The 22,484-nt window shown below is 43.4% G+C and overlaps 2 protein-coding genes and 1 long non-coding RNA gene across 14 annotated transcripts in view; 1 reads left to right on the plus strand and 2 right to left on the minus strand.

Annotated features, from left to right (window-relative positions):
• Positions 1 to 10,474, plus strand: part of usp8 (ubiquitin specific peptidase 8) — a 12,495-nt gene extending 2,021 nt beyond the window's left edge. For all 9 annotated transcript variants that reach the window (XM_076993874.1, XM_076993859.1, XM_076993836.1 and 6 more), the window contains 16 exons: positions 148 to 233; positions 342 to 477; positions 591 to 630; positions 738 to 906; positions 1,343 to 1,505; positions 1,634 to 1,775; positions 2,003 to 2,256; positions 3,176 to 3,646; positions 3,797 to 3,871; positions 4,176 to 4,474; positions 4,696 to 4,917; positions 5,093 to 5,303; positions 7,272 to 7,508; positions 8,093 to 8,235; positions 8,430 to 8,562; positions 8,717 to 10,474. In XM_076993874.1, coding sequence (XP_076849989.1) covers positions 148 to 233; positions 342 to 477; positions 591 to 630; positions 738 to 906; positions 1,343 to 1,505; positions 1,634 to 1,775; positions 2,003 to 2,256; positions 3,176 to 3,646; positions 3,797 to 3,871; positions 4,176 to 4,474; positions 4,696 to 4,917; positions 5,093 to 5,303; positions 7,272 to 7,508; positions 8,093 to 8,235; positions 8,430 to 8,562; positions 8,717 to 8,875 — 2,940 coding nt within the window. In that variant the 3' untranslated portion in view covers positions 8,876 to 10,474. The remainder of the gene's footprint in view (positions 1 to 147; positions 234 to 341; positions 478 to 590; positions 631 to 737; positions 907 to 1,342; positions 1,506 to 1,633; positions 1,776 to 2,002; positions 2,257 to 3,175; positions 3,647 to 3,796; positions 3,872 to 4,175; positions 4,475 to 4,695; positions 4,918 to 5,092; positions 5,304 to 7,271; positions 7,509 to 8,092; positions 8,236 to 8,429; positions 8,563 to 8,716) is intronic.
• Positions 9,528 to 16,329, minus strand: LOC143498990 (uncharacterized). The gene is made up of 2 exons (XR_013126032.1): positions 16,253 to 16,329; positions 9,528 to 12,480 (listed from the first exon to the last, which is right to left on the minus strand). It is a non-coding gene; the product is annotated as an uncharacterized LOC143498990 (long non-coding RNA).
• Positions 16,330 to 17,137: 808 nt separating this feature from the next.
• trpm7 (transient receptor potential cation channel, subfamily M, member 7) overlaps positions 17,138 to 22,484 on the minus strand; it is a 51,391-nt gene continuing 46,044 nt past the window's right edge. For 3 of the 4 annotated variants that reach the window (XM_076993820.1, XM_076993810.1, XM_076993802.1), the window contains exons 36-40: positions 21,016 to 21,098; positions 20,675 to 20,880; positions 20,397 to 20,448; positions 20,112 to 20,218; positions 17,138 to 18,119 (exon numbers count right to left, since the gene is read on the minus strand). In XM_076993820.1, coding sequence (XP_076849935.1) covers positions 17,986 to 18,119; positions 20,112 to 20,218; positions 20,397 to 20,448; positions 20,675 to 20,880; positions 21,016 to 21,098 — 582 coding nt within the window. In that variant the 3' untranslated portion in view covers positions 17,138 to 17,985. Of the gene's footprint in view, positions 18,120 to 20,111; positions 20,219 to 20,396; positions 20,449 to 20,674; positions 20,881 to 21,015; positions 21,099 to 21,338; positions 21,416 to 22,484 lie in introns of those variants that run through there. The other variant, XR_013125991.1, reaches the window with a different exon arrangement.

Genomic DNA, 22,484 nt, shown 5'->3' on the forward strand with positions numbered 1-22,484 from the left:
AACACACGACTCTGTAACCACATATATAATTTTGGGTAGTTTTCTGTGCCTCACCTTTGACCATTGAGGAAGCCGAATATCTTTACATTGATTAATGTTAATGCTGAAGCAGATTAAATAAAAAGCATTTATTTAAAATCCTTTCAGGATTTCTTCCTGTCGATGCTTGGCCCAACAAGTTTTAAGAAGGCGATTGAGGAGGCTGAAAAACTCTCAGAGAGCCTGAAGCTCAGGTCACTGTCTCTGCACACACATCTCCACCTCTGGTGTCTGATCCAAGCTCGGACTGGTCACACACCTCTGATATTTGACCTTGGCCTCTCCTCATCCACCCCCTACAGGTATGAAGAAGTGGAGGTGCGGAAGCAGCTCGAGGAGAAAGAGAAGAGGGAAGAGCAGAGACGAGAGGAAAAGACAGAAAAGGAGAGAACAGGAGCTTCAACCAAAGCAACAGAAAACAGGAAAGATAGTAAAAAGGTACACAATCCAAAATTAAACTTCGAAATCACTATAAATCATTTGTGATTTCACTTTGTGCTCTTCAGTGAATATAAATATTTTTGTTTTGATTTCTTCTCTGTGCTTCACAGACTAAAGAACGGAATGACCTAAAGAGTCAATCCTCAACAGGTTAGACACCTCAGTATGTTCTGAGTTTTCTGTGTTTGGTAAAATGTTTGGATTTAAAGCAAACCTATAAGTTGCATAACCTACCTCTCTCTCTTTCTAACACTCAGCACCACCCAGTGGAGGTATTGGTGCACAGCAGTTGTACAATATGATGAGGGACCCTGATATGAGTGTACTGGTGATGGATGCTCGCAGACTTGAAGACTTCGAGGAGTCACACATGATGGTTCCCGGTCAGAACTGCATTAGTGTTCCAGAAGAGGCTATCAGCCCTGGGTAAGGGTCCAGTATTACCCCTATTCACCCTCCAGCCACGCAGTTACACCCACACACCTGGGCATTGACCCTGGGTAAGGGACCAGAAATGAATTATACACATTGATATATCACGCATAATAATCACACATTGACATAGTCACCTCAATACCAAAGCCAATATTGATAATAAAATTATATCCTCAGTAATCTCACACATTACTGTTATAGCATTAGGATTAGACCACTAAAAGTGGATCAGTGGAGCCCATACTAATACAGACCTGAGTCCACTGTCCACAGGTTTGCCTATCCCACCATGAAAATGCACTTGTGCACATATTCCATATGCAGCACCACATGCTTGGGGTTGATTACGCGTGTGTGTGCGTGCATGTATGTGCGTGCGTGCGTGTGTGTGTTTTTTTGGGGGGGGGGGGGGCATGCTGGTTACCAGGATCACGGTCAATCAAGTGGAGGTGAAGCTGCCGGCATCCTCCCTGCCCCAGTGGAATCAGCGGGGCTGTGTGGACTACATCGTCCTGCTGGATTGGTTCAGCTGCGTGTCTGACCTCAAGCTGGGCACCACACTGCAGAGCCTGAAGGATGCACTGTTTAAGGTACTGGACCACTGTAGAGTGCCACAGATGGACACAGTGGCCTGTTGGCCTAATGTAGGGCAGCATTACTGGTGCTGTGAAAGACTGACATACTGCAGTACAGCTACATTTTGTGTGTGTGATTCCAGTGGGACTGTGTGACTATCCTGCGCAGTGAACCCCAGGTTCTAGATGGTGGATATGAGAACTGGCTACTCTTTTACCCCATGTTCACCACCAACTCCAAAATCAAACCGCCCAGACAGCGCACAGTAAACCCACTGCCACAGCGTGAGTATCTTACATACACACACACTTCCCAGAACATGTGCATCGTGCATGCACACAGACTCACAAACTTGCCTTAGAGTATCACCTCCTACAATGTTGAGGTGTTGTAGTTTGTTTGGGTAGTGTTTCAAGTAATTTCCTTCGGAGTGTTTTGTGTTGTGTGATCTCACTGACAGTGTTGTGTGTTACATGATCTAATGGTGAGTCCTGTGTGTTGTGTGTGTCAGTGAATTTCAGCTACCCCTGCCTGGAGGAGACTCCACCTGAGAGTGTGAATGTGTGTGTGAGGGACCAAGAGGACGATGATGCACCTGTACAGGTTAATGGGAAGATTTCTGTGGAAACTGCACAGGTGGAGCCTGTGGGACCTAATCCACAGGACCGCACACACACTCCCACACTGCCACCACAGCCTAGTGTGAGCTCAGCCAGCACCTACACCACAAAGCAACCTGTTGCTACCGCAAAGCCTATCCCCCAGGTACACCCCCCCACACACACACACGCACACACTGCACACACTACTACTCGCACAGTACACAATACTACACATTCACACACAAAAGACCACACAGTGCTAGTCACATTGTGCAGTACTAGTAAATCTTTACACTGAGTACAGGTGGAGCCATATGGTAGTGATATGTTGAGTACTTAAATGAGCACTAACTCAGCAAATATCACTTGTTGTCCTTGTTCTTAAATTATCTGTTTGTCTACGGTTATTTGCGCTTCTAAGTAAAAGTTTAACTCCTGTTTGTGAGCCTGTTTTAATACTAGGTAATGACATTGATTCCTGTAGTTTAGTAGTAGACTGGTCAGTGGCGCAAAAAGGGGGTATGCAGCGTATGCGACGCATAGGGGCGCTGCACTAGAGGGGGCGCCAAATCGATGCCAGAAAATTTTTTGCCGAGTTGGTGGAGGGTGGGGGTGGAGTGTGGGGGGCGCCGATAGTATGTTTGCATACACCTCAGAAAGTATGTAGTTGCAACCCTGAGTCTGGTTCAAGGGTATCTTGAATTCTAGCCTTTGCTACTGTCTAAGATGAATTCTGTGAACAAAAGCAAAGCACTTTGTAAGTCGCTCTAGGTAAGATGTACATGTAAATGTAAATATGTCAAATAATATTCAGACCACCCACGTCTTTCACACCTGGCCATGAAAGTTTGGTTTATGGTGTCAATTGAAGCCCACTGCTCAACATGTTTCAAAAGCCAATAACTCTTAACTGATTCTGTATCCAATATATACTGTTTTCATGCTATGGATACTAAAACAAAGCACATGTATAGCATCCACTCATCCATTTATTCATATGAAACATTAAACTGTCAAACATTGCTGTTTGAAAACTTATAACTTTAGATTTTTTTGTGTGGCTGTGTTTCTCTCTTGGCTAGATTGACCGTTCCAAGAAGCCATCTGTTAAGACCTCGCATGGCGGGAAGGTGATGGATGAAGGTGGAGTTAAGGACGCTTCTGTTCCCACGGCGTTAAACGGGCCGCTGGTTCCAGATCGCACAGTCAAACCAACTCTGGAGGCAGCCGGCAGCCTGCCCCAGGGCGAGAGGTGGGAAAGTCAGGGAGACGACGAGAGACACAAGCGAGATCAGGAGGAGGAGAGGAAACAGCGTGAGCAGCAGGTCTGCCAAGAAAGAGACGCAGCTGAGAAAAGCCCACCAGACGAGAAGAAGGAGGAAGAGGGGGAGCAGAAGCAGGAGAAGAGGAAGCTGGAGCGGCAGAAAGCTGAGGAGGACCAGGGGAGGGAGGCGAGAGGAAAGACAGGAACCAAGGAGCAGACCCTAGATGCTCAGATCAAGAGCATGTCTCTGGATTCTCCTCTCCCTAACACAACTGTCTCAGAGATCAAGGTGTGTGGAGCTCATAACACACACAACACATAACACACATTGTGTATATACAAAAAAAAACATGCACACGACACCTCTTTGTCTTACACAGATTTGTGTGTGTGCACGTGTGTGTGTGTGTGTCTGCGTGCGTACATGTGCATGTTGTAGAGGGAGACGCTGACCCGTGCCCGGAGTGAAGAGATGGGGCGAACAGTGCCTGGATTACCGGACGGTTGGATGAAGGTATTGAGCTCTCTCACAATCATCTGTTCCCTGTGCCTTACACACACACATACACACACACATACACACACACACATACACACTTGCATGCAGACAAGCATACACATGCAAACAGACTCACTCACAGCTCAGCTAAATTCCTCCAATGGCTTTGGGAAAATGAATCAATGCTCATGTTAGTACGTGTAGTCAGTGCTGATCTTAACCCTGTGTGTGTGTGTGTGTGTGTGTGTGTGTGTGTGTGTGTGTGTGTGTGTGTGTGTGTGTGTGTGTGTGTGCGCGTGCGCGCGTGCGTGTGTTTCAGTTCCTGGACATAGTGACTGGAACTTATAGGTACTATCACTCTCCCACCAACCGTGTGCACCTATACCCCCCTGAGGTGAGCATCCCCCAGACTCCTCCGGCCACACCTCCCACCCACAAACAGAAGCCCCCCCGCACAGGAGCCTCACAGAAGGAGAATGCGAAGCAGCAAGAGCGGGAGAGAGAGCGGGAGCAGTCCAAACTCAAGCGCTCTTACTCCTCTCCAGACATCAGCCAGGAGCTGCGCATAGAGGGACCCAGAAAGCCGGCACCAACACCCACCGTGAACAGAGACACCAAGTATGAATGTGCCACCCACTGAACACCACTGCTGCCTCGCACACCACACATGGTGTTTTGTGTTAAGTGTATTAAAATGGTGGTGTTTTTTGCATGGTTCTAAAATGGAATAAAACTTTCAGGCTTTTATAAGATTTAAAAAATTGCTTCAGTATCTTAAAACACTTTCAAATGAACTTTTTTGTGATGTTTCACACTCCTCGTGTGCGTGTGTGTTGCAGACCCCTCACTGCTACCACATATGCTAAAGCTGAGATTGCTCGTCCCTCTGCTGCTAAGATTAGGAACATGAACCCGGTGTTTGGAGGTTTGGGTCCATCTCTGACTGGCCTCCGTAACCTAGGCAACACGTGTTACATGAACTCCATCTTGCAGTGTTTGTGCAACACTCCCGCCATGGCAGACTACTTCAACCGAAACTGTTACCAAGACGACATCAACAGGTACGCAGCCAAGGCAACGGCAGCCATGTTTGTTATTGCTGGTTGACTCTCCACAGAAATCATACGGCCAAATATGGTAACCATGAACATGGTAACGCTATAAACAGTACAAGCTGATGTGCAGATTAGTTGATTATAACAATGGAGTGTAAGTGCATGTGTGTGTTTTGAACAGATCAAACATTCTGGGCCATAAGGGTGAGGTAGCGGAGGAATTTGGTGTGATAATGAAAGCTCTTTGGTCGGGACAGTTTAAGTACATCAGTCCTCGAGATTTTAAAATCACCATCGGCAAAATCAACGAGCAGTTCTCAGGCTACGAGCAACAAGACTCACAGGAGCTGCTGCTCTTCCTGATGGACGGCCTCCATGAAGACCTCAACAAGGTACCACGTCCTTCCATTATCACAGGGATTAGCACCTCCGTTGTGTGAAAATAACACGGCTAAGATGGAGTGTGGGGGTGGAGTCAAATATAGTTACTGCATGCCATACTGCACACAGCCCCACCCAAACCACACCTTACTGCACATGCCGCCATCCAAACCATGCCTTACTGCACATGCCCCCAAGAAACCATATCTTACTGCACACGCCCCCACCCAATCCACGCCTTAGTGCACACGCCCCTACCCAAACCACAGCTTCGAGCACACACTGCCACCCAGCAGAACTTCACTCAGTCATGCTGGGTTGGTCAGTGCCCTTTGGAATGTTGGAAGGGCCTTTTTTGCATCTTGGAAACCCGTAAAGGAAAAAAAACACTAATGTTGTCAGCTGTGGAAAGTGCAGAACCACATTTAATAACGTAGAAACACAGTTAATGGTAATAATAGTAATAAGTTGAAAGAATGCATATAGAGAAAATCAAAGAGAGAAAACATCTCTCTCATTTCTGCTTGCCAAATCATGGCAGCTGTTGAACTCGTATATTTTGTCTTTGCTGAACCACCTCTGTGTATTTCACATGCTTGCTGGGTCCACTAGGGGGTGTCTGAGCTCACTCACAGACAGCCCAGTGCTCTTGGTGTTTAACTGTGAATCAGCTGCTCTAACCTAAGTGCTGATGGGGGTGTTGGAGCAGGGCTTGTGAACGGTATGGCTGGTTAAAAAGTCACGAATACACTTCTCAGGCAAACAGCCCATCTTGAAACATCAGGAAGTGAGATCAAATGCAGTAAATTAGGATGGGAGGTTTGTGAAGTTTAATAATGAGGCAGTTTCCACAATATTAAAAAGCAAACCCTGGGACAACTAGCACCTGGGACAAAGATCTTTAGACATGAAGTGCTTAATCAGATATTTTTGTGATTTTTAAATGGGTAGCTTCAACCAGCTGTTTTAGAAAACAACCAACTGTGAGCTCAGAATGAATGTTTGCAGTGACAGATAGTATACCATTACTGTAAAAAAAAAACACATACAATTCAGACATAAACTGGTGTCCCCTGGTGGTCCCACTGAGAGGACAGTGCCTGCGTTTGAGGGAAAGTCCCTTTCAGTCTTCGGTGAAAGAGCCATGCCATACAGTTTCTAAAGTTGAAAGGTGAAATGGTTTTCTTTCTGTTCTGTCGGTGTGAGGAAACAAGAGAAATGTGGGAGAAAAGTCAAGTTGTCTGAACGTGAGCAGTCAGGGGTGGGAAGGTGAGACGTCAGGAGCAGCAAGGGGTCACTGTGCTGTGCAGCAGTCATGGTTGCCATGGTGACGAGGGGCCAGGTGTAGGCGTGTGGCCTCGTGACCTGCTCTGACGTCATTAAATGACATTTAGTGTGAATTTCTTTTTTTTTCCTTTTTTTCCAATATTTTCCATTGTCGTGACGGTGTAGAGAGTAAGTACTGTTGTGTGTTCCACTCATCCTGGAACCCTGTGCTGTTGAGTCCTCACAATGAGAGTGTGGCCCTCCGTTTCTCTGCATGGTGTGTGTGTGCGTGTGTGCGTGTGTGCGTGCGTGCGTGCGTGGCATTGTTCTGGATGATTGCACTCATCTCATTGTGATAGTTCTGTCAGTACTTGATGCTGTCAGTACTTAGTTCAGTACCTCAGTCTTAAACATCGGCTCAGCCTGTCTCCTGATGACGAACAGCATGTGCTCACCTTGTGTAACAATGCACGGCGTCTCTGTTTAGTATTTTCTGTGTGTACGTGTGTTTGAGAAAGAAATGCCTACATCTCCCTTTTTGTGTCTCACATGAGTAAGTCATAAGCATGCTGTATATGAAAGTGAGACTGTGTGTGAATGTGTGTTGGTGGGCGGGGGGTGTTTTAGTGTGCAGAAAGCTGACTAAAACAATCTTGAAGCTTCACCGTACATGTATCTATTCCACTCTCTCTCTCACTCTTGCTCTCTCTCAGGCGGATAACCGTAAGCGCTACAAGGAGGAAACAAACGATCACCTGGATGACGTTAATGCTTCAGAAATGGCGTGGAGTAAACACAAGCTTCTGAATGAGTCGATCATCGTGGCTCTGTTCCAGGGCCAATTCAAATCCACCCTGCAGTGCCTGACCTGTCTGCGCAAGTCCCGCACATTCGAGACCTTCATGTACTTGTCCCTTCCCCTGGCCTCCAGCAACAGATGCTCTCTGCAGGTTCTCTCTCTCCCTCTCTTACACACACACACTTTCATTTGTCTGTCCTAGCCCCTGGCCTCCAGCATCAGATGCTCTCTGCATGTACTCTCTGCCCTGAAATGTGATCATTAAAGTATATTTCCCTTTTCTCTGAAAATTCTGTGCTGCTCCCTGAGATGTCAAATCGAACAAACGTCCTGCCTCACATCCATTAACAAAACATTACACATACAAAAAGGGCCCATATTAAAAAATCTGGACACATTACAGTATTAAGTACTAACACAGTAACATTTATTTGTGTTAATGTGATGATCTTTTTATACAGATAATTAGTAATTAGTGACAGTAGTAATAGTAGAAAATAGCTCTGTAGAATAACTGAAGCAGGAAATTTTTATGTGAAACTCATTTCAGTTATCTTTCACAGCAAGTGTTAACATGTGAAATGATAAAATACATAACACATTACATGTAGTGAAATCCTTTTCATACAAACTAATACAAGGTGCTGTCACGCATGCCAACACTACACACACACATACATACAAACATTCAACACATCTGAGTGGCAGTGGGTGCTAATTTTCTGTGTTGAACAGGACTGTATGAAGCTGTTCTCAAAAGAAGAAAAGCTTACGGACAACAACAAGGTGTACTGTCCACACTGCAAAACCCATAGGGAGTTCACCAAGAAGCTGGAGATTTGGAAGGTTCCGCCCATTATGCTTGTGCACTTGAAACGGTGAGTTGGTGTGTGTGTGAGTAACCTTGAAACGGTGAGTTAGTATAGTATGTGTGTGAGTAATCTTGGCTCCCTGCTATCAGCCCCCTCATATTCTACTTCACTGCACATGCAATAGCTTTTTGGAGAAGTGGACACTGTAGTTGGGATGCAGTACATGCTGAGTGTGTGTGTGTGTGTGTCTGTGTGTTTAGGTTCTGGTATGAGGGCCGTTGGAAGCAGAAACTCCAGACCTCAGTTGATTTTCCTTTGGAGAATTTGGACCTGTCTCAGTATGTCATTGGCCCCAAGAACAACCTGAAGAGATACAACCTATATGCTGTGTCTGTGAGTGTGTGTGTCTAAATGCATATGAGGTACACCTTCAACACAGATTTTCATGACCTCTGACGTATGTCTCTGTCTCTGTCTCTGTCTCTCTCTCTCTCTCTCTCTCTCTCTCTCTCTCTCTCTCTCTCTCTCTCTCTCTCTCTCTGTGTAGAATCACTATGGGGGCCTGGATGGGGGTCACTACACTGCCTTCTGTAGGAATGCTGCTAGGCAGCAGTGGTTTAAATTTGATGACCACGAGGTCTCTGAGATATCCGCGTCTTCTGTCAAATCCTCTGCTGCCTACATCTTCTTCTACTCCTCCCTCTAAGCAAGACCTAGTCACCATGGAGACCAGTTGCACCTATGTTTGGAGGGCTGCTGTGGGCAGAGCTTAAATCCCTCCCCTTCCCCCGCAAGGCTAAGGAGCTGATTGAAGGGGTTTCCACTTAGAATGGAGATGTGAAAGTTCACACTATCTCACACTATTGTCTATTTCTGCTCTCACTGTTTCAGTAGAGAACTTAACCATTTGTATTCCTGACAGTAGAAGGTGGACCTGTCTGTCTGCTTTTGCCTCTGGACACTACTAGCATGTGGCACATGGTGGGTGGGGCCTGGCCTGGCCCCTCCTCCAGGTCTGGAACCTTAAAGATCCTTTTTCTGAATGTCTGATCTCTACAGCCAGACCAAACCCATCTTCTCATCTGCTTCTTAGCTGCAGTACAGTCTGGGTGCTGGATGTATGGTCAGGTGTGGTGGCTGTGTTGGGTCTGGCTGTGTGACACCCTCAGAAAGCCTTTAGTTATCACTGGCTTATCGCTTTAGTTTCCACTAAAACTGCAGGAGAGGATGAAAAGCCAGTCAGAGCTTTCACGTTCAGCATATACATACAGCTTGTGCAGACATGTTTTTAGTTCTATTTATTAAAGTGACCAAATCCTTTCTCAGTGTTTGAGTGTAGACCAGATCTGCTGGGTTACAGCACAAACCCAGACTGTGGAATTTCCCGAGTCCGAAATGGGCTTGGAGAGAGAAGCCTGTTAAATCCTGTTTAGTTGATCATTTAATGTATCCTGAGCCATTAATTTCATGTGAGTCTTTAAAATGGTGTGTGGGTGCGGTGGTGTTACATCAGCATATAATTCATTATCTCACTGTAACACCAAATGATGCTCTTCCATATAAAGTCCTTCAATGTGCAGTTCAAAACATAGTCTGCCTCATTTCTAACCTAATACAGACACAATTAAAATTACAATACAAACTAAAACGTGTTAATACAGTACTACAGCTATGTGGTCATTCCTGGCCTTTGAGCGTAGCATATCTTGTTAAGAACGCATATCTTGTTAAGAAACTGTAAGACTATAAAATCAGCTACAGCAGGGGTTGAGCATAGGTGTTTGCTAACTCCACCCATTTTAAAGTGGGTGGTACATGCTCCAACCCTTGTCATCTCGCTGCACTGGCATTGCTGCCTCTCTAGTTCACCTTCAGCCAACATTTCCCACAAGTCCTGAGAGGAGACCCCAGCCCAGCCCCCCACCAGCAGGGGGCATCAGATCCTTACCATACCACTGCTCTGGTTCGAGCAGCAAACGTGTTTCTTACTGCCTTTTTTTTTATGGCTCCTACACACTTCTGTGGCTTTATGGATGTGGGGAGAAGTAGGTGGGGGGAGATGAGAGGGCTGTTGGGGTTGTTATTCTGTTTAGGGGAGCAGGATCAGTGAGGAGGAAGACCTAGGGCTCCCTCTGCAGGACTCGTGTTCCCCTGCAGGACTCGTGTTCCCCTGCAGGATGCATCCTGCTCTCTCCATTCTCCATGCTGCCGGGAGATCTCATGATTCTTCTCTCATGGGTTATATACTCACATGATTAAATATGTAGTTAATCAGCTGTCAAAATAAAGATTATTAAGCAGTGAACTGTTGCGTGTGTGTGTGTACGCATGTATGCTTAAGCACATTGAATGTGGTGTTCAAACCATTAATAATAATAAGCACAGTTGACTAAATTCAGCTTGTAAGGCTGAAAAAGATGATGTGAATTTAAGTATGAAAACAAGTGGCACGAGTCCTCTGTTTACCCAGAGACACATCAGTATTTCCAGCTATACACAGATCAATGGACCTCTTTATTGGAGGAGCTCAGAAACGAGGTAGTCCTGTATCTCTGTTACCATGGCGTCAGCAAAATTGTGCCAGGCATCTGTGCATAGCACGTGTGCTGTGGTTCTGAGATTAAAATAATTCATCGTCTTTAAAGAACATACTGCAGCGAAGGAATGTGCTGACCCAAAGGAATTCACTGGGGTCAAGCTGTTAACAAGGCAACTTTGGCAGTTAAATTGAGGTTTAATTTCACTTTCAAGATTCTTCCTAAGTAGTTGTAATCCTAAAATGTTTCCCTTTTTGAAACATTAGGAGTTGGTTCATACAGAAACAGAAGTTCTAAAGAACTAATTCTAGTTCTAATTGACGTTGAAGTTGCAAAGTTGCTAAGACCTCCCACACCCTCCTTCCCCCAGGTGTAGGAGAGGCTGAGACAGAAAGTGTGTGGTATTCCTGAATCACAAGAACAGCATAGTTGGTGTGAGTGGTTGTGTGTGTGTGTGTGTGTGTGTATTGGGGGGGAGGGTGGTATTCCCAACTCACACAAGCAGGGTAGAGAGAGTAGAGGGTGTGGTGCTCCATTGGGCGGGGTATAAACGGAGAGAGATCAAGGCTGTCCAATGAGAACAGGACGTTGGCTCTCAACTTCCTGTTCTTAGGTCTTGACAGTCAAAACTGATGTTTCACAGACCACACACACATACCAACACAGACAGCGCTATTATTCACACTTTCATGTGGGCTTGGAAGTCTAGAACTAAGAAGTAGTAGCATTAGAGGTCCAAAAACTGATGTGTGTTAGTAGTTAGTAACTAGTGTATATTAACATGCAGAAGCAATAACGTGTGTGTGTGTGTGTGTGTACCGCTTGAGGTGCAGGATTAGTATCTATGGTATTTTTTGATGTCATCAGCACAGCTATCGAGGACACAGTGCTGGAAGAACATATCCAAACAGTCCTTTACACACGTACACATTTAGTGATTGCCAAGAAGTGAACTACTCCACTGTGGTAAGGCCTTGTATGAATGTGTATCAATACCCGTATGGAGTATTTGTAGGTGTGGGGGGGCAGGGTCAGGGAAAACATAGTGAATGTCTTGGTGTGTGCATGATGGCAGCAGCCAGCACACAATGTCTCGTAACACAGCTCTCTCTCAAACACACGTGTCACCACGGGACCTACTTCATGCTTCCTTCTCTGACATGGGGCAGATTCACACACCACCCCTTCATCTGTCTGCAGGAGGATACACACACACACACTCACACATCTTCATCCCCGCTCCATCCCCATCTGTCTTGTGGAGAAACCCAGATCTGATTGATTAAGACTAGTGAGAGCACTGGACATCAAAAGCACAATCTTTCTAAGTGAGCATTAGACAAATGTGTGAAAGGCTAGGGGAAATGTAGCTTGAAATTTTCTGGGAAAAAGTTATGTGTTAAGCCAATATACAGAAAGAATGGGACTTGTCAACATTGTGTAATTGTGCTGTTGAGTGTAAGGTAGAGTGATGTCATCTCTTCCCACTATCTGCCATGGGTTTACATGCTCCAGAGTCCACCAGCCTTAATGATCTTTCCATTATGATGTCATTTTCTAAAGCTCTATGACATCACAGCTGACCAGACACCTAATTACTGTGGTGGGTGAATGACTTAAACACAGTAATTTGGACAGACGTACTTCAAACAGAAACTGCTGAAACAGGAGTGTTTGCACAAACTTGAGAACATCTGCAAATAGATTAGCTTGCTGGAGCCGAAGACGACTGAGGGAGGCTTCAAAACTACTGCCGCTGTCTGTTCTCTTCTTCCTAAAAGTGAGTGCAGGTCAGTGGTGTTGTAAAGTGTTGATAACAGAGTTTATCCACTTTTTTACCTAGAAAACAACAGTTGCGAACATAACAGAGCTCGTAGTGTGCGCCCACCTCCTCCTTGTTGTAACGCAACTCGCGCTGCGGAGCATGGAGACGGACACAAACACTGAGAAGAGCGAGATTTATTACAGGGAATTCCATATACGAGGTCGTTTGTACAGGCGTGGGTCATAACGGGTAGGCAGTCTGAACGAGAGAGATAAATAGGCATGACAACAAGGGGGAACGAAACCAACAAAGCAGGATACAGAGAACAAGATGGCACAATACTCACAACGATAACCAAGACCACGAAATCCACAAAGAGCATAAACAGGTGAACGAATGACCAAAAGAACAAAACAACCGATAACCGACATGGGGAGCACAGGGACTATAAATACATGGAACAGAACAAGACACAGGTGAATACACTGATGACACGGGTGTGGCAGATGGGAGAAACCAGGGCAACAGACAAACAGGGCGGGATAACCGGGCAAGGAACACAGACACGAGGAACAGGGACACCGGAGTGACAGCTAGGAGAGGGGGGCGTAGCCCTACGCGACACTTGTGTTTGTTTTTTATAATGTGCTGTTCGCTTAGCTTGAGTTCACCCTGGTATTTTAGTCAAAAGCGCATGTGCGTAAGAGGAAAACACCGCTTCCCAGTCAGGACAAGATCATTTCAATAAACAATTTGTGTCAAGTTTGCTCTCAACAAAAATATGAAGATGAACAGAGGACGTTTTTAACAGAGTAGGCAGCCCAGGGAGTTTTTCCTTTGCCACTGTCGCCTCTGGCTTGCTCATTAGAAATCTGGACCCATACAATTGTAAAGCTGCTTTGTGACAGCATGTGTTGTAAAAAGCGTTACAGTCATGGCCAAAAGTTTAGAGAAGGACACAAATATTATATTTTCACATAATCTGCTGACTCTGGTTTTATGTGTGTTTGTCAGATGTTTTTATCGCATACAGAAATATAATTGCAATCATATTATGAGTAACAAAAGCTTTTATTGACAGTTAGAATGAGTTAATCCAGTAAGTCAATATTTGCAGTGTTGACCCTTCTTCTTCAGGACCTCTGCAATTCTCCATGGCATGCTCTTAATCAACTTCTGGACCAAATCCTGACTGATAGTAGTCCATTCTTGCACAATCAATGCTTGCATTTTGTCAGAATGTGTAGGTTTTTGTTTGTCCCCCCGTGTCTTGATTGACCACAAGTTCTCAATGGGATTAAGACCTGGGGATTTTCCAGGCCATGGACCCAAAATCTCGATGATTGGTTCCCTATGGCAGGGTGCTGCATCATGCTGGAAAAGGCATTGTTGATCACCAAACTGCTCTTGGATGGTTGGGAGAAGTTGCTCTCGGAGGACATTCTGGTACCATTCTTTATTCATGGCTGTGTTTTTAGGCAAGACTGTGAGAGAGCAGATTCCCTTGGCTGAGAAGCAACACATGAATGGTTTCAGGATGCTTTACAGTTGGCATGAGACATGACTGGTAGTAACGCTCACCTCGTCTTCTCTGAACAAGCTGTTTTCCAGATGTCCCAAACAATCGGAAAGGGGATTCATCAGAGAAAATGACTTTACCCCAGTCCTCAGCAGTCCACTCCCTGTACCTTTTGCAGAATATCAGGCTGTCCCTGATGTTTTTCTGGAGAGAAGTGGCTTCTTTGCTGCCCTCCTTGAGACCAGGTTTTGCTCCAAGAGTCTCCACCTCACAGTGCGTGGAGATGCACTCACACCTGCTTGCTGCCATTCCTGAGCAAGCTCTGCACTGCTGGTAGCCTGATCCCACAGCTGAAACACTTTTAAAAGATGGTCCTGACACTTGCTGGTCTTTCTTGGGCGCCCTGGAGCTTTTTGGCAACAATGGAACCCCTCTCCTTGAAGTTCTTGATGATGTGATAGATCAGGGGTCGGCAACCTTTGAGACATGGAGTGCCAACTTTATCATAGTCTAATCAATGAGTGTGCTGAGTAGCGAATAAAAATTAAGTATCAGATTGCGATCGATCGCCAAGTATAAGCGCTTCCGCTGAGCAGAGCGTTGAGGAGCGATTTCGATTGGAGGATCGTGCTCTCTGTCTGAGATTTTTTATTATTAATTTTTTTTGCTGATGCTGGTCCAGCGTGTCGCGTGCCACTGATTATGCCTCGGCGTGCCAACGGTGGCACGCATGCCATAGGTTGCCGACCCCTGTGATAGATTGTTGACTGAGGTGCAATCTTTCTAGCTGCAATAGTCTTCCCTGTTAGGCCATTTTTGTGCAGTGCAATGATGACAGCACGTGTTTCTTTAGAGATAACCATGGTTAACAGAAGAGAAACAATGCTACCAAGCACCAGCCTCCTTTTAAAGTGTCCAGTGGTGTCATTCTTACTTAATCATGACAGATTGATCTCCAGCCCTGTCCTCATCAACACCCACACCTGTATTAATGGAGCAATTACTTAAACAATGTTAGCTGGTCCTTTTTTCAATGAAGTTGAAATGTGTTTTGGGGGATAAAGTTCATTTTCTAGGCAAATATTGACTTAAGCTGATCACTCTTTATAACATTTTTGAGTATATGCACATTGCCATTATAAAAACTGAAGCAGTAGACTTTGTAAACATTAATATTTGTATCATTCTCAAAACTTTTGGCCATGACTGTAGTTTATGACAGGAGTGTTGCGCAAGGCACCATGAACAACATGCTCAAGCCCTGGCCCACAGAGTGGTCTGGAAGAGAAAGTAGAGCATGTGAAGCCAACCCATCTATAACTAAGAAAACCACAAATTAGTCATAATTTAGCCAATTAACTTTATATTGTAGACAGAACCATTTTTGATTGGGAAAATATCAACTAGCAAAAACATGTTAATGATATTAAAAATAATATTATATCATAATTTTATAAATTCTAGGGTTCATCTTTGGGTCAGTTTGAGTGAAACTGTAAAAATGTAAAAATGAAAAAAAATGTTGTGACGCTTGAAGGAGGAGGCACGACGAGCGTCGAACGGTGCAACAACAAACATTTAATGTGGACAAAAATCACGTGTAAGCTCCGTGCGGAGGGCAAGCACTCTCACACAGGCATGAAACTTTAGACAAAGACGAGCACAAGACATTGCGCGAACGCACATTAAATAGGTGATTGACACATACCCTCGTGATCCCTAGACAAGGCACAGGTGCGACTACGAACACGCTCACAAACGACCCACACCCAAGGAACTACATACATGGACATAACTGCACGCAGACAACATAACGACACGCCCACAGGGAAGGGTCCGGAGCTGTGACATTGGCTGTGTTCGAAATAGTCTACTACATACTACTGGCATACTGATCGAGCCCCAAATCAGTATGTCGTATGCAGTATGTGACCAAAATGAAAATTTCCAGTACGCGAAACATACCCAGATGACCTACTACTTCCGCAAAATATTCCAGTACGCGAACAGAGCTATCTTCGTGGTGTACTGCATCCCATCATGCAACGCTAAGTTCACGTGACCCCGTAGTGTGCTTTGCTTTTGTTGCATACTGGTAACTGTACTGCATACTACTACGAGGACCAGTATGCAGTATCCAGTATATACTGAGTCCAGTATGCAGTATCCAGTATGTAGTAGTCTATTTCGAACACAGCCCGTGACAATTGTCAGTTCATCAGAATACCAGAAGCAAAGGAAAGGCTTGGCCTTCATTTTTACCTGATATCTCACATGACCATTTGGCTATGCAATTGTCAGGGAAAGCCAGTCCATCTGTATTTGGCACACATTCCACCTAGAAGGAGCAAACAACAAAATTATTGATTATTGATAAAGCATATATCAAGACAAACATTTTTGATTCGGGAAAAAAACAGCAAGTTACAACTACTTAAAACTGTTCATTATATCATAACTGACATTGAATTCTAACAATTTTTCATGTTTTCTTATTGATAAGTTCATCAAATGATCTTAGTACTATAACTGTATGAAAGGCTTTTTGACTTCTCAAAAAAATTCATTGACATTAAATCCCAACAAATGATCATGTTTTCATATTGAGAAGTTTATGATATTATCTCTATCCCATAACTATATGATTTTCTTGTATTTGAGTTCACCTGATGTCTAATCAAACACCAAGCCATCAGTTTTTGGCACCTATTAAACTAGAAGGATTAAACAACAAAATAATTGCCAGTCATTAGACATTAAGCAAATGTCACAGACAGAAACATAATAAATATGTTTATTATGTCCCCCCCCCCCCCCCCCCCCCCGGAATATTAGTAGCATTCCCAGTTAGGTCCAAATTAACAAATGCACATACAGCAGTCATCCTGATTCTACACAACCTGATTTTAGGACGGGGAGTAACATCCTGACGATCGAGGGGGAAACATGTTCCTTGAGAAAGTAAGCAAATCAGTGTGTGTATGTGAGATGAACAATGATTGTATCAGTCAGCTATGTTGGACTTCAGGAATGTTTAATTCAAAGTGCTGGGCAAACAAAAATAACCTGAATTCAAGCACTCATTCACTCATGCACACACATCCCTCCCAGCTCTATGTTGTGCCCTCTCAGAATCAACACAGACAATTCACTTTTGTTTTTTTATTAGTTTAAATGATATGCAGTACAAAATGAATAGAATATAATATAACCTCATATTCCCCCGGATACCATCTCACTGTCTATTCGTGCCAGATATCTGCATCTAGATATTAAAATTTTCATACATTTTTTAAATGACAAAAAAGACAATAGTACCTCTGTAACAATAAAAATTCATGTTTGTGGGAATGCCATTTCAGCATTTGACGCATTAAAATCACGCGTTGTAAAAATAGCATTGCAATCTGCCCATTTTACAAGATTTCATACACTTTCGCATGTTTTGTATTGATGCTATAACGCAGATGAGTACATGTATAAAAAAGATTGTGTTGACATTTTGTACTGTGTAAAGTCTCGTGTATGTTCATCTGAACAGGCATGTAAAAGTTTGCTTGCACTTAAAAATAAAATGCACCAAATATGATTTATATTCATACAAGGCAACTTCTCAGTTGATTGATGTAAGAGCCTCAGTACAATGAGACCGTACCAGTTAAAAGTAATTTTAAATATTCACATATATGCATAATAAAAATCTCTTAAAAACATATTTAACTTTTGTACATCTTGAAATGAATCTTTACAGGGTGTTGGTACATTTTGTCCCGTAATCAATGTGGAGTCACCACTCAGATGTGGAGTCCACTCAGACCCACACATGGACGCACGCAAACCTCCAATCAAAATATATACACTCACACTCCACACACACAAACCATCCTCTCTCTTTCACTCACTCACTCTTCCTGTCTCCATCAGTGGAGGGTTGTGATTCTAGTAACCACTATACTTGTGGGTCTCCAGATGCTGCTTGTGTCTGTATTTGTGTCTCATAGCATTAAGCGCATAGAGTGGCGTGGTTCTTTAGTGCTGCCACCAGCTGGTGGGGAGGGGGAGGAGCCTTCTGTTTGGTCATCCTGTTGTAGTGTCACCTTCTCTGGAGTGTAGTCATTCCGTTTCAGATCTGAAAATACAATGCACAATTATATCCAAAACATACATTCACATATGCACAGTCGCATAAAGACACATGCGCACACACAATATCCCAACAACTTTTTGGTACACTTGTATCTGCCTGTGCAAAGCTTTGAAGTATGCATATACACTACCGTTCAAAAGTTTGGGGTCACCTAGACAATTTTGTGTTTTCCCTGAAATCTCATACTTTTATTTATCAAATGAGTTGCAAAATGAATAGAAATATAGTCCAGACATTGACAAGGTAGAAATAATGTTTTTTTTTTTTTTTTAAATAATTTTCTACTTTAAACTTTGCTTTCGTCAAAGAATGCTCCTTTAGCAGCAATTATAGCATTGCAGACCTTTGGCATTCTAGCTGTTAATTTGCTGAGGTAATCTGGAGAAATTTCACCCCATGCTTCCAGAAGCCGCTCCCACAAGTTTGATTGGGTTAATGGGCACTTTTTTCGTACCATACGGTCAAGCTGCTCCCACAACAGCTCAATGGGGTTGAGATCTGGTGACTGCGCTGGCCACTCCATTACCGATAAAACACCAGCTGCCTGCTTCTTCTCTAAATATTTTGTGCTTTGGGTCATTGTCCTGTTGCAGGATGAAATTGGCTCCAATCAAGCTCTGTCCACAGGGTATGGCAATGTGTTGTAAAATGGAGTGATAGCCTTCCTTATTCAAAATCCCTTTTACCTTCAAATCTCCCACTTTACCAGCACCAAAGCAACCCCAGACCATCACATTACCTCCACCATGTTTGACAGATGGTGTCAGGCACTCTTCCAGCATCTTTTCAGTTGTTCTGCGTCTCACAAATATTCGTCTGTGTGATCCAAACACCTCAAACTTTGATTCATATGGCCATAACACTTTTTTCCAATCTTCCTCTGTCCAATGTCTGTGTTCTTTTGCCCATATAAATTTTTCTTTTATTAGCCGAGTCGAGTTTCAATTGAAAGTTGTTTTTTTCTGGCCACTTTGTGAGTTTAATCGAACCAACAATTGTAATGCTCCAGATTCTCAACTAGCTCAAAGGAAGGTCAGTTTTATAGCTTCTCTAATCAGCAAAACTGTTTTCAGCTGTGCTAACCTACTTGCACAAGGGTTTTCAAGGGTCTTCTAAATATCCAATAGCCTCCTTACAGAGTTAGCAAACACATTGTACCATTAGAACACTGGAGTGATGGTTGTTGGAAATGGGTCTCCATACATCTATGTAGATATTGCATTAAAAACCAGATGTTTACAGCTAGAATAGTCATTTACCACATTAATAATGTATCACCTTCACCTATCCACTTCGTGCCTTATGGCACATAAGGCCTTTACAGAGCACTTCCACTTCTTTCGGTCAGCTGCTGCCATTCTTGCTTCAGCCCATGATGTCCATCCCAGCTCTTTTCTCTCTTTCTCCACAGTACGTCTCCAGGTGGTCTTTGGTCTTCCTTTTCTTCTCCCTTCTGGTGCCCAAGTCATTGCTATATTGCAGTCATTGTTGTGGTCCTGACGTAGTATGTGTCCGATCATTTTCCATCTACGTAGCTTCGCCTCTTCGCTCAACGGCTTCATTTCAGCTCTTTCTAGTAGGTCTTCAATTCTGATGTGATCTTGCCAGTGTATTTGGAGTATTCTGCGTAGGCATCTATTATGGAACACATCTACTGTCTACTAATAATGTATAGAGTGTATTTTTTATGCATTTAATGTTGGCTAAATTGAAAAAAACTGCTTTTCTTTCAAAAATAAGAACATTTCTAAGTGACCCCAAACTTTTGAACGGTAGTGTATGCATTTGCCCCTTTGACATTGGCCCTTGCGCAGAACACAGTTACTCTCAGAACTCTGTTCTGAGCCAGCCTATACTATTAATGAGCATGCAAATTTAAGATCAACACACCCAGACACTGAAACACACACACACTCAATCCAACACATGCACCTTTGTTTGAAGGTTTTTCAAGGAACACTTAGGGTTTCTCACCAGGTAGTTTGAGTTTTCGGCAGCAGGAATTACAGTGATGTTTTGCTCGAAAGTTTCTGATGGCATCATCACCAAGGTTAGCTGGTCCAAACACCATGTCGTATGACCTGAAACGGTTTAATGCATTCAGACTGTACAGAACCAAATGAACAAATCAAGTCATTTTAAACCAGTTTGGAATATCAATATCCATGTGTTATTAGGTTAACTAGTACAGAATTAATCCAGTTATATTAAACTAGTCCTGAATAAGATCTTTAAGGTTTTTGGTTTAGAAAGTCTTACCCTTTCTCGCCACTTTTGATTACAGACGGGTCTGTGAGAATCTCCCCAACACCTACATGGGAACAATTACACTGTCTAACCATAATACAACACACTGATCTCACCTTCACACACTGACACAAACACAACAGACAGTGGCATCACGACAAACTATGATGTCATGGTGACTTCACAGCAGACAGCAACACTGCCTCGGTCTGGCCTCCATGTCTGACCATGTGTGTTTGTACTGTCTACAATGAGAATGATGAGGTGTGTAGGGAGTGAGAATAGCGCACCCTGAAGGTCGAGCACAAGCAGTTCTCCACGTGTGAATTCATAGGTCCAGTGGCTGAAGGCTAGCATGGTCTCTTCCAGCAAGTTGGTGGGAACGATTTCGTCTCCGTTGTTGTTGTTAAACTTCCTAAACTCGCCTGTGATACACTCCTCGATGGCAAACCACTGCCCAGCCGAATGACAGTACAGCAAAAACACCTCCAGAAACCTGCGTAGCACACCCACAGTCCTTTACTATATATACTATACAACATGCCTGTGTTTGTAAGAGAATGTAATTGCAGTGTGTGTGTGTCACATGATTGCATTTGGAAGTTTAATGTTAAGTGTTAGTGTAAGCTACCTGGGTGAATAGGGGATGGTTTTGGGTCGGATTTGATTGAAGGCAAAGGTGAGTTTCTGTGCTGCTCGTTGCTGTTGGATCTCCTGTTTTGACGCACACACCCACACACACCCACACCAACACCCTTTAATGTTGAGTTTTAGTATTAATTCAGTCTGGTTATATGGCAAACATGTAAGCTCATCTTAATAAGTTAAGTCTGAGCATTAAAGTAAGCTAAAGAATATTATTCAACTTTCTTTAGCTAACAGTAGCTAATATTTCACTACACAGTCAGTTAACTAGCCAGTGAGCTAACTAGTAGTCATGGTACTTGTACTCACATTTGTGAGTGTTCTTTAGCAGCTTTTTAACATGACATGTTCATGTGCACATTGCTGGCAAATTTTCTTGTTATATCCTGTCAATATAGCAGAATCAGAGTTTTCCGGTTCCATCTGAACACGCTTGTATTCACACTTAATGCTACTCACATATCAATAAATGCTAAACAAAACATTCTTTAAAAAGGAAGAAACATCAAACACCGCCTAAAGCCGTCAGAAATGCTGCTCCCCTAAGAAGGCCTTTGACAAAAAAATGCTTCCTTGACCAGTTTTAAGCTTCAGAAAATGCAAGAAAACTCTTACTGCACAGGACAAGATGGAATATTTACTGACGTTACAATTCACTCCTGGGGTTATTTTTTAAAGGGAAAAAAGGTGACTTTACTGCCATGAAAGCAAACAGTCACTCAAACCCCTGACAAACCAGATTGAATCAGGGTTAAAATGAGGAATGCAAGCAGTAACCCCACCTGCATATGAAAAATTTAACCCAGCTGAACACAACTTCAGAAGAGCATTGCTCATGAGAAACAAGGTAACATCATCCTCAGTTCTTGTGGTTGACCATTTTTTCAGTGGCTGATACTGATATTTAGGAGTAAGAAAGGAAGGTGGCTGATGTAAAATGTTGATATGATGAGTGGTTTTTCTTTGCATCTTCTAAAATACAATACATTAGACAATTGCTGAACTTGAACGAATATCTTTACCATGGTCACTACTTCATATGCAGTGCACTTATGTAAAATAAAATAAAAGAAATCAACTAAATGCACATTTGGGGAGGGGGACCATACAACAGCATTTAATCAGCCTAATTAAACACCTGATGGATTAATCAACCACTAATGCTAACTGTCCACCTTGCACATCCACCTCCACCCTATATACAAACCTCCACCTCGCACATAGTCTTGCACACCAACCTCCACCCAACACATCATCCATCACACTAACCTAGACCTAACCCACTTCTCTTACTCCCTGCTTTGTGTATGTATAACGTAAGGTGAAACAGAGGAAGTGCATCAAACTTTAAAAGGTCTCCTAAAACAACTTCATGTTAATTTAAATATGGTCATGCTTCTATTTAAGTGATTTGTAATGTAATTGTAAATCTCCAGTGTGGGACTAATAAAGGAC

The sequence above is a fragment of the Brachyhypopomus gauderio genome, chromosome 2 (assembly GCF_052324685.1).
Source record: "Brachyhypopomus gauderio isolate BG-103 chromosome 2, BGAUD_0.2, whole genome shotgun sequence".
Taxonomy (NCBI): Eukaryota; Metazoa; Chordata; class Actinopteri; order Gymnotiformes; family Hypopomidae; genus Brachyhypopomus; species Brachyhypopomus gauderio.